This window comes from Myodes glareolus, chromosome 1 (genome assembly GCF_982192425.1).
Source record: "Myodes glareolus chromosome 1, mMyoGla1.1, whole genome shotgun sequence".
In the NCBI taxonomy this organism is placed as follows: Eukaryota; Metazoa; Chordata; class Mammalia; order Rodentia; family Cricetidae; genus Myodes; species Myodes glareolus.
In genome coordinates, this window is record NC_142026.1 from 77,650,270 (window position 1) to 77,667,873 (window position 17,604).

Genomic DNA, 17,604 nt, shown 5'->3' on the forward strand with positions numbered 1-17,604 from the left:
AAACAACCTTCCTCAAGACCCAGTAAAACCACTTTAGGGTATATATCCAAAGGATGTTCAATCGTGCCACAAGGACATGTGCTCAACTATGTTCATAGCAGCATTGTTTGTCGTAGCCAGAACCTGGAAACGGCCTAAATGCCCCTCGACTGATGAATGGATAAGGAAAATATGGTACATTTACAAAATGGGGTACTGCACAGCAGGAAAAAATAATAACAACTTGAAATTTGCAGGAAAATAGATGGAGCTATAAAACATTATTTTCAGTGAGGTAACTCAGACACAGAAAGACAATTATCATATGTACTCACTTATAAGTAGTTTTTAAACATAAAGCAAAGAAATCCAGCCTACAAATCACAATCCCAGAGACCTTAGACAGCAATGAGGACAATAAGAAAGACTTACATAGATCTAATCTACATGGGAAGTAGAAAAAGACAAGATCTCCTGAGTAAATTGGCAGCATGGGGACCTTCTGGGAGGGTTAAAGGGGAGGGGAGAGGCAGGGAAGGGAGCAGAGAAAAATATAGAGCTCAATAAAAAAATCATTAAAAAAGAAGCTTGTGTTTTTCTCCTTGAGTTGCACATTGGTTTTTCAATGAACACAAAGTTTGTGAATTAACATAAATGTGACGTGCATCTGATAGACTGTCTGAATTTGGTCCAGAGTTTTTTTACAGTGTGGTCAGGGTTCATTAAAACCAAAGGACTGATGGTCGGAAAACATGTAGAAATTAGGTCAAAGATGTTATTTAGCCACTTACTTGAAATATCAAAGGCAGAGATATAAGCATAAACGGTGGAGGAGAGTGTATAAAAAGATACAAAGGTGCACACTAGGGTCAGGATGTTTTGAGTAGCTCTGGCCTCAGGGGAGGGTCTGGGGGAAAGCCTTGCCTTGCGGATGTGTTGCATCTGTGTCCTGTGCCTGTGTAGGATGCAAATCATGGTGCTACTAGACCAGAGCATGAGCCCTGAGAATAAAATTTCAGGTAAAAATATGAACACTATATACAATGAATTTGTGATTCCATCCTTAAGCCATGTAGAACAGTACCCAGAATCTTTTCTCCGTGTGAGGTTTTTGAAATTCAAATTTCTGTCGCTGAACAGAGGGAAAATTAAGTTTACACACATGTATAGGATCCAACAAAGGAAAATAGAGATACCAACGTAGCTGGTGGCTTTTGTTTTAAGCTTCTTGCAGCTGGAGTTCATGGGGCTTGTCTTGATAGCCTGAAAGACACTGAGTATGCAGGTTGCTGCAATTGACACCCCCCTGGCCACTCTGTAAATATACAGAATGTATGTACATCCAAACTCATGAAGGAAATGCTTTACTCCAAATGCTGTCATGGTCTGTGGGATTCCTTTGGAAAGCATGATAAGGGAGTTGGCTACAGTCACATGCTGAACTATGACATCTGTGGTCTTGAACCGAAATCCAGTCAGACACAGGGAAACATAGCAATAAAGAAGAGAGAAATTTGCTAAAATTCCAGCTACAGTTTGTACTGTGAATAGAGTTCCTGCTAAAGCATGAAGGGCCATTGTGCCATGGGAATATCTTCACAATTTCTTTTTCCTGAGATAAAATAACCATTGACAAGCTATAACACTATGATTTTCATTTCTTTGTGTGGTTCTTGGATTTCTGGAGGTTTCAAGAGTCAAAAGATAGTCAAATTTATCTACTCCAACCTTGAGACTGTGTTGCCCTAGGTGAAGCAATGACAAGAATGACAAAGAATCACAGTACATCTGTCCCTTGGTGTCTTCAAAGTTCTGGATTTAAATATTCTTGTAAATAAACAAAAATTGTGGCTGATCAAGTCTCTTCTATAAAAAGGCATAGTTCTTGAATCTGTGTACAGACACCCCCTGTGCCACTGGGAGAATGGAGAGATGAGAAAGGGAACAGAGTGTAGAAATGATTAACATTTGTTATGTGACTTATGAAACTGTCAACAATGGAAAAGTAAAAATGATCAAAATAAAAGTTTCTGTTCTGTCTGAAATATATTTCTCTCCAGATTTAACACAGGCAGGCCATTTTGTTAAAATCAATCAGGTTTCAGGAATGGTTATCTCATATACATGTGTCTTTGCCATTTTTTTAAAAACTTCTCTGCCCATTCATCAGAACTACTTAAAGGATTGAAAATTATGCAGTCAAAGATTTCTCAAATACCCCCAGATTATATCAATACCAATGTATTTAGAAATTCTTTAATAATCTTGCATTTTGAAAGTATTTACATCATCATTTACAGTGAGCTATTCTTCCCTTACAATTTTTGTTACTTCTATTATTTATTTTAGTTTGTCTTTCTCATCCCTTGACTGTTATACATCTGCCTCATCATCTTGGTAAAAGTTTCAGCGATGAGTAGGTACACAAATAGACTGTTTGTAATGTATTTCTTGTGTGTTTTTGTGTATCAAAGAATTTCAAGTAATGGACAACCTGTATTTACTGTTTATTGCCCATAAAAACTAGGGAATTCTGGAAGAACAGTAATTGTGACAGAGGTTTGCATAAAATACCATCAGTAAGTTTACAGAGAAAACACACAATGAAAAGTAAAAATGGAGCTGGAGAGATGACTCAGAGGTTAAGAGCACTGATTGTTCTTCTAGAGGTCCTGAGTTCAATTCCCAGCAACCATATGGTAGCTCACAACCATCCCATAGCCACACTGACGAATATCTTGCATATCACCATAGAACCTTCATCTGGCAATGGATGGAGATAGAGACAGAAACCCACATCGGAGCACTGGACTGAGCTCCCAAGGTCCAAATGAGGAGCAGAAGGAAGGAGAACATGAGCATGGAAGTCAGGACCACAAGGGGTGCGTCCACCCACTGAGACAGTGGGACTGATCTAATGGGAGCTCACCAAGGCCAGTTATCTTTGAGCTAGAGCCACACACCTTTGTGAGCTGTCATGTGGGTGCTGGGAATTTAACCCTGCTCTTCTGCAAGAGTAGGAAGTGTTCTTTACTATGATCCTTTACTCTAGCCTCCCCAGTCTTCCCTATATTGTAACCATGATGATTTAAGAGTCAAGCTTATAACAACCTTGAAATTTTTTGTTCTGTTTCCTATTAAAACGTCTGAGTAGCAGAGTGGCTTTATAATCCTCAAACATGTGAAAATTTAGTTTGATTATATTAAAAAGTCATTATCAAGTAAATAAACTTTGAGTTCAATAAAATTGTCATAATGTCTTATGATATTCAATTTCTTTACTCAAATACCTCATGTCTTTTATTTATAAAACACTTTCTAAAGATTTATTTATTTATTTATTATGTATACAGTGTTGTGCCTCCATCTATGCCTGCAGGCCAGTTGAAGTCACCAGGTCTCATTATGGATGGTTGTGAGTCACTATACGGTGTCTGGGAATTAAACTCAAAAATCTGTGGAACAGTAGCTAGTACTCTCTATTGCTGAGTCATTTTTTTAGCCACAGCTACCTCATGTCTTAGAATTCATTTCTTTGTTTATGATTTTTGTAGTTGGTTTCTTCTTTCTTAAGATATTGTTTGCTATAGTGAAAACTCAAGGCTCACTTCCCTTATAGACTACCCTAAAATTAAATTGAAAATGCTTACCTGACTCAGTCTTGATACTAGGTTGATAGCATCCATGTGATAGTCTCCACAATCCATTTGGATATATGGGAAGTACACAGCAAGGGAAGATAAAGACTGGTAACTATGTGATCTCACCTCCCTACAGAATGGTAATTGCCACTTCATGTCCACTTTAGAGCAATTGACAATGTAAGCCTGGGGAGCCAGCAGTATCTCTAATTAATTTTCTCCCAGTTGGTGATTTATAAGAATCACAAATCATTAGTAATCTTCTAATGAAACTTTCTGTGTCCCTCTCTTTCTTCCCAACTCTTCCAACTTCCTGGGAATTGTAGTTCTTCTCTCAAGTTCTATAAGATTAACTCTTTTACATAAAATGTAATTAACACTATGTGTTCCTCGCCTTTCTATGCCTGTTATATTGATGGAATATAATGACTTCCTCTTCTAGCCATGTGACTATAAATCACAGGTGTGTGGTAATTTTTACTTTTATTTTTATTTTGTGAGCTTCACACATAAGTAAAATGTATACTGATTGAATTCCTATTCATTACCCTCTTTTATTCATTTCTTTTCCTCTGTGCCCCTTCATTATCATAATTTACGAGTGGCTACCTTGTTGAAAATGTCAGCTCTTTTTCTAGTAGCCATCCATAGCCATTAGATTCTCAGGATGTTATATGGCTTGTGGGTACCTCCTCCATCTATGTTAGAATGTTGGAGGGTCCAATTTTTACAGAAATCATGACTGCTAAATGTCAGAATTTTCCTGGCCATGTTGTACCTGGATGATACCCCTTCCACATTCTACTTTCCGAAATTATTTATACCTTTTCTTCTGTGAGGTACTTAGAACCTTGGAAGAGATAAGAGATATCATATTTAGGGGTGAGCATTCATGCATCATTTGTTCTCAGGATTTTACCAGGAATCAATCTATGTTATCTATCAGCCTCTGAAAAATCAATTTTCTCTTTCCCATGGTAAGAGTGATAGTAGTCTACAGGCATTAATATAAAATTTAGAAGGACACTTGAGAATACACCAAGTTTTGGAATTGTATTTTCTTTCTTGTTTTTAAGGGCCAAAGAGTGTTGCCTGTAATTTTTCTACCACAAGGTCTCTGTCTGTTCACAAGTTCATGGACATCTCTCTTGATTCCACTCAAGAATATTGTCAAGAGTGTTACAGTAACAGCAACAGGTGGTGCAGCTCTTTGTAGTCCTGAAAAAGCCTAGTACTGACCAGTGGGGACAATGCTAAGTCAGTGTACCATCTAGATTCTCTGTGTCCTATGGTTCAAGTACATGCTATCCTCAGCAACAGTGTCTTCCCATCAAGTTTTTGGAAGAAGAAAAATAATGTAACTCCTTTGGTTTGTTTTTGAGATGTTGTATTTTTCATTTATTTTGGTTTTATGTCAAGGTACTCTTGGGTCTTTGCAGCCACTAGTTAATACAATTTGTGATGATTTTATTGAGGGTAAACAAAATTTGATATTTTGCTGGAGTTGACCGAACCAATAAATCACTTTTAGTATTTGATTACGTTAACAATATTATCTTCCAAGAAATCCATGCTTCTTTTCATTTAAGTATCTCCTCTAAATTTTTTTCACAATATTTGCCAGGTTGAATTTTCACATTGTTTTAATTCCTTGCTGCATAAGTTGTTTTCTTAATACTATGACAGAATATGTAGAAATAAGCTTGATTTGGGAAATAACCAAGGCTAGCTAAAAAGATAAAACCATTGTATTTTTATTTATTATAAGGGAGAAAACTCACAAAACAGGAACGAGAAGTCCAAGCTCAGCTGTACTGCAAGTGAACCACAGAGACAGAGAGCTCCTGAATCAAGTACCATTTTGCTCCAGGTCCCAGAAAGCCACACCCTAACTTGGTCCCATCTCTTAAAGTTAATTGTTTGACAACGATTCCCCACCAAGAATATCTAATGAAATGTGTAAAGAGAGATAGGATTTATTTTATCTCATGGTTTGAGAAGAAAAAATCCTTCATGGTAGGAAGAGCTAGTGTGATGCAGCACCATGGGAGCAAGAGGCTGTCATGGTGACTCCCCATGTCTTCGTGCCTTGGTGGAAGAAGATACATGGAGAATATTGAAAATAAGAATGGGCTTTGAAATTCAAGACTTGATCCCATCAATCCTGTACCTTTGGATTCTCAAACATTTCAAAACAGCACCATCATCTGTGAATCAAAATTTCAAGCACGGGCAGAACATTTCACATTCTTGTGGTAATCACTTGATGAGATGTATTCCTTTATGACTTACTTTTTAAATAATAATCTGTGGATAACAGTGCTTAGTTAAGTTACTTTCACCTGTTTCAATTGGTGTACAGAAATACTACTCCTTTTTTAGCCTGATACTTCATTGGCTCTGAGTACTAATACCTAGTACTAGTAATAACTTTGATTAGAGTCTTTAGGAATTCCAATATTGAAGATCATATTTAATGTAAAAAGGACCTTGCAATGTTTTGGATATTTTATGTCTTTTTTTTATAACTTAGAGTACCTAGAAAAGATCTATCTCCTGCGCTCATCATCCCCACCTCTATAGAGGTAACTTTAACTGCTGTTCTTGAATATCAGCAACGATTGATCTGGCTTTTTTCAGCTGAATTCAAGATTATGGATATGGCAGGTTTGGAGTATCCATTCAGAGTACTGATCTCAAAGATTCCCAAGGTCAGATATAGGGCAGAAAGGAAGTTCTTCACTGATGCCTAGAAAATAATGGAGTAGTAAGAGAAAGAGTCATACTCCTAGAAATGTATATTAGTCAGGGTTCTCTAGAATAACAGAACTTATAGAATGAATAAATGTGTGTGTATATTTGATATATATTTGTAAGATTTATTACAAGTACTTACAGGTTGTCTTCCAACTAATCCAAAATTAACTGCCTATGAAGGGAAGGTTCAAAAATCCAAAAGTTGCTCAGTCTATGAGACTTGATGCCTCAGCAGTTCTTGGTCTTCAGTCTTCATCAGAATCCCAACGTAGGCTCTAATGCCACTGAAGCAAGACTACTCCCTGGGTGAGAGCAAGCAAGCAAGAAGCAAAAGTTTCCTTCTTCCATGTCCTTATGAAAGACTCCCGTGGGCGTCTTCCTTCGGGAGAGACCCCGTGCCCAAAGATCAGTCGAAAACACGCAGCCGGATGCAAACAGCAAGAGGTTTATTGGATACGCAGGTACCTGGGGCGACACAGTCTCTCGGAGGACTTGCGCCCCGCAGGTTGGGGGTGAGGGGTTCTTATAGGAGAGCAAAAGCGCGGGTACAGAAGCAAAAAAAAGCATGGTTATGGGGACTCATTTCATTGGTCAATTTAAATAAGGCTAAGCTGAGTGGCACATTCTTGACCTTTCATCTAAATACCAAGGAGGGGGCTGTCCAGACCCACCTGGATACCAAGGAGGGGGTTGTGCTACCTATTTTTCTTATCTCTTCCTGCCTTCCTAGCTGGAGACCTGATGGCCGACTGTAAATATCCTGACTCACATCCTGTCACAGGACAAAAGGCTCCCTTCCCCTCCCTTACAGCAAGGGGCCAGAATTGTCTATTTCTAAGGCCTTGCATTCCAGCATCAAGGGTGGTATATATTTTTTTTCCTTTACACTTATATGCTTCCAACAAAGCTTGTGTCAAAGATTAAATATGGATTTTTCCATGATCAAAAGATTTGGGTTGAAGGTGTGCATTCCTACTTCAAAAATACAGAGTAAAGGTAGATTTTCCCACTTCAAATTAATCACAATCCCTCACAAGTATGCCACTCCAATTTTGGGTTTTAGTTGATTCCAGATGGCTCATTTCACAACCAAGAATAGACACCAATGGTCCATTCCTGTCAGCTTGACACACAATCATATTGCCTTATGTCATGAATAAATTCCAATACATAATAATACATAAACATGGTAGAACTCCCATACAAAATCACAACCTCATTATAACTATAAAATAGGTGCAAGGTACCATGGGTGATATTCTTTCAGTATCTCAAACTTATATGACAGCAATTGATATTGTTTAAATTGAGGCTACATCACACAGTAAATAAACTGAGGAAAGAAACCACAAATATCTCTACAAGTGCATTTTTAACAAACTATGACAGAAACACTCTTGTCAATTATAGTCCTTGATACTGAATCTGGTCACATGTCCCTAGAGCTGCTGTTTAGTAATTACCTTCCTCTGCTAACCATTCTGTATTTTCTTCACCCTGGTAAAACACCTCAATAGTCCTTGACTGTTTTTCTAGAGGAGTGAACTGTAGATACCAAGGTCTTTCCCCTTCTTCCTGGCGATTTGCAGGGCCTTGTAACCTCCGGCTCCCTGGAGATTCTGCACTAGCACTGGCTTGAGGGGATAGCTTAGGAAGAATTTGGCTCTCTTTGTTATGGTGATTCCACCTGTAATCAAGGTTCTAGCAGTGGGCTCCACACGCCTGGCCCCTCCCAGCTGATTCTGCCTGAGGCACCGGGGCCTGTAATCTCCTTCTCCTGCTCCTGATGGGAGGAGGCCTTGCCCTTTTGATCCCCCTTGCCCACTGGTATAAATACCCGACTTGAGTTTAATAAAGTGGCCATTTACTCTTTGGTAAGTGAGCAAGGTCTCTTTTGTGTGTGTCTGTTCAAACCCTCAGGACAATCGTCCATTCTCATGGGCCCGAGTTCGGGAAAGCGTGTGCCTGGATCGGGTGTGGGTATCCACAGAAAAGGCAGGGTCCTACAGTGAACCACACTTTCATACCTGACAGGTCTCTGTCCATTATTGTTGTTCCAGGATTAGGCTATTTTACTTTCCCATTGACATTAATGACAGGACACAGTAGCACCAAAAGACACTATATGGGATGTCTGCACTACAGACATAATCTTTCTTACTTCTATCATGAAGAAGCAATTCCCCCTCTCTCATGGTAATCTGGGTCAATCACCTCTTTGCATGCATTAAGGCCTTTCTTAGTCTGTTGATTTAATGAAATGAGAAGATTAAAGTGGCCAGAGAATTGTCCCATAATGAGGTTCAGTACTGGTTTCTGCTGTTGACAGATATTAGACTCAGCAGCAGCCATAGACAGGCCATCACTGATGAGTGGAAATCCATGTTGTGGAGTCCATGGATAACCTCCATCTCTGTCCCCATGGTCACTTTGTGCATGGATCCATAGAGCAATGACAAGAATAGCTGGGGAAAGAAGATGACTGTCCACAGAACATGTCATCCTATTTTCTCAGTTAATGAACGCCCAATCAGCAGAAGACTTCTTTTGATGAACGTGTACATGGGATGTAGACATCTTCCAATTCTTTAACGATTTGGAGAGATCTATCCACATCTATCCCCAGATGTCTTTCTCACCAATTTTCCAATCATGTTCTTTCTAAGTACCAGACCATCCAGAAAAATCCAGCAAATGAATCAGTGAACAATTGCACATGTGGCCATTTTCTTTCTAAATAAAATGTATGAACAATGTGTACTTCCTAAAGTTCTGCCTGCTCTGAAGGTTTCCCATTGCTGGTGTCTTTCAGGCCTCTCTTAGAAAGGTTTCATAATGCTGCAACTGTCCACAGCAGGATGTTGCCTGCATATCATTCAGAACAATCCATAAACCACAACATAATTTTTTCTTCCTCAGCCAACTGAACATAAGCAACATTCTATGAAGTTATAGGTTCCTCTTGGTGGGCAGAAGACGGTCCTGTAACAGGAATAGAAACCTTAGATAATTGGACAACTTCTACATGTAACTTGCCTTAAGGGCCTGATTGGGCATTATCACATATATGCTACTTCCATTTGATAATAGATTGATACTGTGCACATCCTAATCTTTGATGTGGTGGGTCAGATAACATTCAACAAATGACAGGCATCTCAGGTCACATGGTTTGTTGGTGGCCCACTATCACACATTGAATTTTCACTAAGGCCCAATAACAGGTCCAGGGCAGTGTTTTGAAGGGAGAACAATTTTCTGTAGATTATGGTAGAGCCTTTCTCCAAAATCTCAGATGTCTCTTCTGTCTGTTCTGTGATTCATCTCTAGGGGTCTGTCAAAGGCTCTAAATAGCATTCCTGTCTGCCACTGACACCTCAAGTGCTATTGGTTCTGCTGAATCATATGGTGCATATGGTAGAGCAGCATGCATAGCAGCCTGCAAATATTGAAGAGCCTTCTCCTGTTACAGGCCCCACACAAAGTTAACAGCTTTCTGAGTCACTTGGTCAATGGCATGGAGTAGCATACACAAGTAAGGATATTTGAGAACTTTTCTTCTTGTAAAAAATAAAACAAAATGTTTTTGTATACTTCTTATCTATTTGGTGCCTGGAAACATAATGAATGAATAGCCAGTATGAAAAAAGTTCATATGAGTCATGGCAAATAGAGATTCAGTATGTATTCTAACAACAGGCTCAGGAAGGTGTAATCTACTGGTCTATTCTAATTTAACAAACTACTAATATTCTGTATTAACCTTCACCATGGTGTCAACTAACAAGATCATAGCCCAGGAATGATAGAGTCTTAAGATTAGAGCTCTTAAGAATCCTTCTCAAGGTTCAATTAAAGACACCACAATAAGCAAAAGGAACTAAAATATGAAGGTTAATAAATCTACTCACAACAGGATCTATTTATCCATTTTTCTTTATTCTTCTTTTCTTCTTATTCCATGTTCCCTTGTTACAAATGTTTCCAGTAATATATACTCTTATAGCCAGCAACTCCCCAGCCCTAGCAGGTTCCAGGAATGGATTTCTTTTGCCCCATGAAAATCAGATAAAAGTTTTGACACACACACACACACACATGCACAGAACCATGGCTTGAAGGTAGGAGTGGCTAGTGCACATTCGGTGAACTCCTTATTGGAGAAACTTAATTAAGTAAGAATAAAATTAAATCATCAGAGAATTCACGAGGGGAAGGTTAGTGTACTACGCTACATTTTTAGGTTGTGAGGTAAAGAACTAAAAGGTTTATTTCAGTAAAATTATGCATAGGGCACTGATTTTTTTTTAAATCAGTGTGTTGCTTTTTTCCCCCAGAATGTATATGAGGTAACCAGATAATCTATGTAAACAGTCAGGGGGAGGCTAGTGTGTCCTGATCTGATTAGCACATTCACCACACATGCAATTGCTATGGGCCTACATCTGGATTTACAGCTATCACTCTAAGCAGTAGAAACAAAGAGGAGACCCAGGTCTTTAAATTATCAGTTTCAGGGTATGCTGTTATCAATCAGCTGTTCTGATTGTGAGCATTGTGGGTCAGTGGTCCAGCAGGAAGATCTCTGGGTTACAGTTAATTATGTCAACCAGCTAGATGCTAATGTAAATCAAGCCCTTAGGTTGCTATGACTACCTATGCTGTGTTCCCATCTGCTGGGGTGCTCCATAGCCAGGTCCCCTCTGAGAAAAGGTGTCTCTTTATTAGATCCAGTGGTTTTTGTGATTCTGTGAAATACAAGTTTGATATTATTATTTCCACTTATGGAATAGTTAATTTGTCTGTATGCCCATATAAACTGAAAACTTTGTGGAGAATAACCCTTCTTTTCTTCTTTCCCAAAGGAATATAAAAACATGCAGGAGGAACATGGTTAAGGAAGTCAGTTTGTTCTACACCTGAGAGTCAATTATCCAGGTTTTCACATGCCATAATGAATCTTAGCTGGACCCTGAGAGATTTAATGGGGATTACCCCCAAAATAAACCTCGATATTAAATTAGGACTAGATATACTTCAAGACTGAGTTATACCTCTCTTGGTCATACAGTCTAAGGATGCTTCATCCCATCCCAAGCACAAGAAGAAACCCATAACAAATACTGCTTGAATAAGCAAGAACCAGAGACTACAGGGCCAGAGACCTACTGTAAAACCAAATACTTGTGCCCTAAAAATAAATTATAATAATAAATATCAATAAAATGACTCCTAATGACATGGTCAGTGCCTTTAACACTCAACTTCAAGAGGCTTTATCTTACAGCTGATGGAAACAAATATAGAGAACCACAACCAGATATCACATGGGGAGAGAGTCTACATGGAAGGTCTCTATCGAATCTCTCCCCGCAGAGCTCAGGGAATCCCACAGAAGAGGTAGAAAGAGTATAAGACCCAAAAGGGATAAGTACACCAGGAGAACAAAGCCTCCTGAATCAATTAATCAGGATATACATGAACTCACAGAAACTGAAACAGCAAGCATAGGTGTTCTGGAGGAGGGGAGGAGGTGGAATTTTTTAATAAAAAAAATGAAATATGGTAAAAAAAAAGAAGTAAATCTGCTGGTCTGGCTCGTCACCTGGGTACAATTTCTCTTTAAGAGACAAGCCCCTTCTACTCCCAATCTCCCCTCTCCTGCTGAGACAAGCTGATTTCTCACCTCCTCTCTAGAACTCTCACTCTCTCTATCTGGTCTGCCCTTCTCCTGGAAGGCAGCTTGTGCCTCTCTCCCTTCTTCCCCCTCTTCTCTCCCTTCCCTCATTCTTTCCTTCTTTCCTTTTCTTTTTATTCTTCTCCTTCCTTCTCTCTTCTTCTCTCCCCCCACCAGTAAATAAATTCTATACCCAAGCTCTCTCCACATGGTTTTTCTGTCTGTCTCCTACTTGCCAGGGGGCCCTCACAGCCTCAGGTCACCATGAAAAAGAGAATAAAAAGTATCTGCTTTTGCTCTATATTCCTTCTAATAACTACTAATAAATATGAAATATGCTTTATGATTCTTTCTGGAGTTTTTGGTTAAACTGCGTATCAGAATGACATTGTTATTTTGCACATAGATTTAAAGTTTAAAATGTAAACATTGTGTTACAATAAATGAAATATAAGTATATATGTATGTATGCGTGTATATATATATATATAATTTATCTTTGTAATTTATACTAAACTTAATTTCTATACTCTGAACTGTTACAATAATGTAGCATAAATAATAAGTACCCAGTGACAGATATTGGTGTTCTAACTGAGACATCAGAGAAGAAAAGTGGCCAAGCCCTAGAGATAAAAGAGCTCTTATCTCTATGAAATATTCAGACAGAAAAGAGATCAAGTTACTGTATTATGCTGCCTTGTTTTCCTCTCTAGTTTTGGTATTAAAGGAAAACACCACCACTGCCAGGCCTTTAAAGTTAACTAGTGTGAGTTTTGAGTTTAAAGGTGTGTGCCACCACTGCCTGGTCTATATGACTGGCTAGTGTGGCTATCTTTGCACTCTAATCTTCAGGCAAGTTTTATTTGTTATATCATAAACAAAATATCACCATACAATAACATATTTCCATTTTGACCTCTACATTACTGTCACACAATTCATTGTATCTGCTGATTTTTATGAACTCTGTTTGTACTGATGTCTAATTCCATTCAGGCAAGTGTAACACTATTTTTCAATGAAAGAATTGAAGTAATTTCTACATATCCAACACACACTTTGTCCCCCATAAACATTTTTAAAACATACATACATAGGATTTCTCCTGGGGTAATAAGGTGAATTGTCTTTGTATACCTTTTATTATTTATCTTTTATTCATTTCTTAAATCTAACTTTTGTTTCTAGTGAATCCTCAATAATTTTTCCTCTTGTAGATATATAACAATTTTGCTCTGTTTTTAGCTTTTCTGTGTCATATGTTATATAAAATTCCCTTGTGCAGTGGTGCCATATGAAGTAAAATAAAAGCAATTGATCCTTGCTATAGTTTGCACAGGCATGGTGCTGATCTGTTTCCAAGAATCTGAAGATGTCTGATACCTTGAACAAAGGTCATCCTCTCTATTTATTGGCCAGCACAATGAACACAATATTGAAAAGGAAGAAATGACTGTTGTTTTATCAAATCCATTACAAAAGTCTCTCATGGGAAAAATTGTTTTGTGACCCCCATCAACTCAAATAAGGACCAAAAGTCATGATTGATGTGGTGTTCCCCTATGTATGCTGTAAATACCATTGGTTAATAAAGGAACTGTCTTAGTCCTATGATAGGGCAGAGTAGAGCTAGGCAGGGAAAATAAACTGAATCCTGGAAGAAAGGAGTGGAGTCAGGTCTGGACAAATATGCCAAAAACTTTCTGGTAGGCCATGAGTCTCATGGTAAAATATAAAATACTGAAAATGGGTTAATACTAGATGTAAGACTGAGCTAACAATACACTTAAGTGATTGACCAAGCAGTGATTTAATAATATAGTTTCTGTGTGATTATTTTGGGAGTCTGGGCAGCCATGAAACAAATAAGTGGCCTCTTACAACAAATTGGCACACCAATATGGGTAACTACATCCACATAAAAATCTGAGAAGGCTTAAAAAGGAATTTTAGACACAGAAGAACAGAGTTAAGCATGGCATTGGTAGCCACAATTTAGCTTTTCTAGAAGGACTCATGGTGAGCAGGGGTACAGCAGCTACTTTAAGAGAGAGGAACAGAGAAAAAAATGTAGAGCTCAATAAAAATCAATGAAAAAGAGTGAGGTATAATAAAAACTGCTTGGCTTCTTTACAAATGGCAGATTCCTCATTTGTCAGCACAAATGGCTGGAAAGGTCTGTACTATTTTGAGAGGTCCAGCTATGGAGCATTTTAATGGGGTTTGTGAGAAGATTGCTACAACTTGCTTAAAGGCAACATAGACCCGCTGTGTGCCTGAAAATGGGGCTGTGAGCTTAACTCTCATTAAACAGACCTCTGCCTCACCATAATGAACTTGGCAGAACTTAAAGGCAAAGCAGTCTTAGTACTAGTAGGCTGCAGCTTTGCATTTTATGAAGGGCTTCTAGTCAGAAAATTACAGATACACAAGAAAGACAGATTCAGATAAAAAAAAATGACCTCTAAATGGGTCACAGTGTTGAATAAATGTATGTAGGCGTGGGAGAGAGAAGAAAAAGAGTATAGAGAGTTATAGAAAGAGGTAAATTGTTTTTAAAACATAAATCAAAGTCTTTAAAGAAACAGAGTAAACTTGTAGAAAAAGAAATAGAGTAAGCAAAATAAGCCATGTAAAGATGGAAAATACATGCATCTGAATTATGCATATTATTGCATTTTCTTTGATTGTTTGGTTCTGAATGAGCTCAGTACAGAGAGACATTTCATTGTAAAAACTGTTAAACTAAACCAGCGTATGTACTTTAAAGGTATCTTGACTTCAAAGTTTGGGTCTAAGGATTTGTTGTTTAGGAAAAGAAGTTCTGCTTTTGTTTCCACACAATATGAAAACCTGTGGATTTTTTTCCAGATTAATGTGGTTTGATGAACCAAGACCCTCCAAAAGGTCATCATGAGAACCTCCCCAAAATACTTCATTCAACAAAAAGCAGGAAGCAGTTTGGAGAGGATTATGCTCAAATTCCCTAAATGATTGTTTACAAATGTTTGTTTATATTTAAAGGGGGATATGTTATAGAGATACATTGGTATGGATCTTGTTTTATTGATATAAATTTAAGGTCAAAACAAAAAAAAACAAATTTAAGGTCAATTCTGTTATATGTATATTTCTGTTCTTGATTAAGGTATTGTGTTTGTGCAGCTCATTTAAAAATATAATGTATAATTAAGAAATATAGGTTAAAAGATAATCATCTATAATAGTCAAACTTGTAGTTAGATTTTCTAGATATAAAGAGATATATTTCAGGTAGATAATCTTCAAACCTTTCAAGGATTACAGAATATAACATTTAAAATGTTTAAGAACTGAGGTCTTTTCATGACTGTAACATGAGGGGCCGGCTTGTTGGGGTTTCTGTCCCGCCCGGTACCCCAAAGCCGGCAGCTCCCAAGAAAAATCACAGACGGGACTCCATAAGATTATAAACTGATTGGCCCTTTAGGTCAGGCTACTTATTAGTTCTTATGACATATTACCCCATTATCCTTTTCTACATTAGCCACATGGCTCTATACCTTTCTCAGCTGGGCAAGTTACATGCTGCCTCTTTGGTGGTCTGCGCAGGAGTGGCAGAGGGAGCTTCTGCTTCCAGAATACTCCCAGTCTCTTTGCTCCACCCCTACTTCCTGTCTGGCTTTTCCGCCTATACTGCCTGTCTGGTCAATCAGCGTTTTATTAAAATATGATTGACAGAATACAGATAATTCTCCCGCACCACATGACAGTGAGACACATTTGTTCCTGGCAGCACCAAGCTACTTCCAGAGGAAGATGGTCACTGAAGAGTTTTGTTATGAAGTTTTCTGACTTTTGAACAAGAAACTGCTCTAGCCTAAACTGCTTGATGAGCTGGACCTGCAGGACCCACAGAAAAATGACTTCTTGACTTGCCTAAGGAGAGTGAGATAGTCCTTTGGGGTTCCTATTTCATGAAAGAATCTGCCAAACTTTCTGCAAGACACAAAAGAAAGTCACTGACAAACTACCAATATAGATGGACCTGTCTTTAAAATTTCCTGCTTCATGGAAAAGTCTGCCAGATATCATGGACCTCTAGGCTGAATATGGGTACCCCAATGTTACAGAAGAACTTTCGGTGACTCTCCAGGCAGTGAGATGTTTCTGTCAATTCTTGAGCTTTGGCTTACAATGCACTTTCTGTTAACTTAGGTAATATTATATCCTTCTGAAGTCTTTGATGGATATAGTTATAGTTTTCCTTAGTTATAATAAAAGATAAAATAGATATAAATATTATAATTGTAATTCTTGCTTGATATCTGTTTTGTTGTATTAACTTTTCTATGTTAAAGTTAAAACATCCCCTTTTATTTAAATAGAAATGGGGAGGTCATATGGGATTTCCGTCTGTATGCTGTGAATACCACTAGTTAATAAAGACACTGTCTTATGCCTGTGATAGGGTAGAGTAGAGCTAGGCATGGAAAAGTATACTGAATGCTGGAAGAAAGGAGATGGAGTCAGGGAGAAGCAGTGGAGCCACCACCAGAGACAGACACATCAGAACCTTGACAGTAGGCCACAAGTCTCATGGTAAAGTATAAAATACTGAAAATGGATTAATACTAGATATAAGAGCTAGCTAGCTAGCAATACACTTAAGTGATTGGCCAAATAGTAATTTAATTAATATAGTTTCTGTGTGATTATTTTGGGACTCCGGGTGGTTAGAAAACAAACAGGCAGCCTCTTACAACACATAACCATGTGTATCATATATAAAATATGATATACATGTGTTGCTTTCAATGTTTTGTCAAGTTGAAGGCATTATTTATAATGCCTCACTGCTTTCGGCCAGTGGTCTTTGGTGTAGTTACTGCATACAGACATATTTCTGCATCAGAAAAAATGAGTAAACCATAAAGGAGAAGTGCATAACACAGTCCATCAGGAATCCACAGCATAGTGATATTAATTGAATTGTTTTCTTTAAAAGTCTATTAATCTTAAGCCTGCTGAGTTAACAGTATGCTATCAAGATGAGTATTTGTACCTAAATGATCCCAAACACATTTTTAACTTGACTATGAGTTAAGTGTATGTTTGATTTATTAAGCCAAACATCAAACATCATTTATCAGAAATGTTATAGAATATAATTGATTACAAAATTTAGGTTCATGGGTTATTTTTGTGTGTCCATGATCTCCTTAGACCTTAGGGTTACAAAATATTTTCTATTCCTGACATTTACCTTAAATATGTGCACAAATATGTTACATAGATATATAGTCCCACATATATATATATAACTGTACTTACATATACATTTGTCTACATACCTGTACAAGTAACATCTTAATATATTTATATGTATATACCTTCCTATATACCAAATTGTACTTTTAAAACTATAATCATTCATCACATTTACTTTCCATGGTAGACTGCCTTAATGAAGTCTCCAAGGAAGTATTAACTCATTAAGAGAGTATTGCCAGTGTTCTTCCCAATTGAGAAGTACTCTGCTGAAACACATTTTACAAATAGTTTGTG

At 37.8% G+C, this 17,604-nt stretch overlaps 1 protein-coding gene across 1 annotated transcript; it reads right to left on the minus strand.

Moving 5' to 3' along the window:
* Positions 1–624: 624 nt before the first annotated feature.
* On the minus strand, positions 625–1,557 carry LOC148123494 (vomeronasal type-1 receptor 4-like). The gene has a single exon (XM_087896904.1). The coding sequence runs from the start codon at positions 1,555–1,557 to the stop codon at positions 625–627; it is 933 nt and encodes a 310-aa protein (XP_087753030.1).
* Positions 1,558–17,604: the final 16,047 nt, after the last annotated feature.

Bases quoted from the DNA above. Each gene is read 5' to 3' on its own strand.
- LOC148123494 (XM_087896904.1), bottom strand. From the start codon at position 1,557: ATGGCCCTTCATGCTTTAGCAGGAACTCTATTCACAGTACAAACTGTA.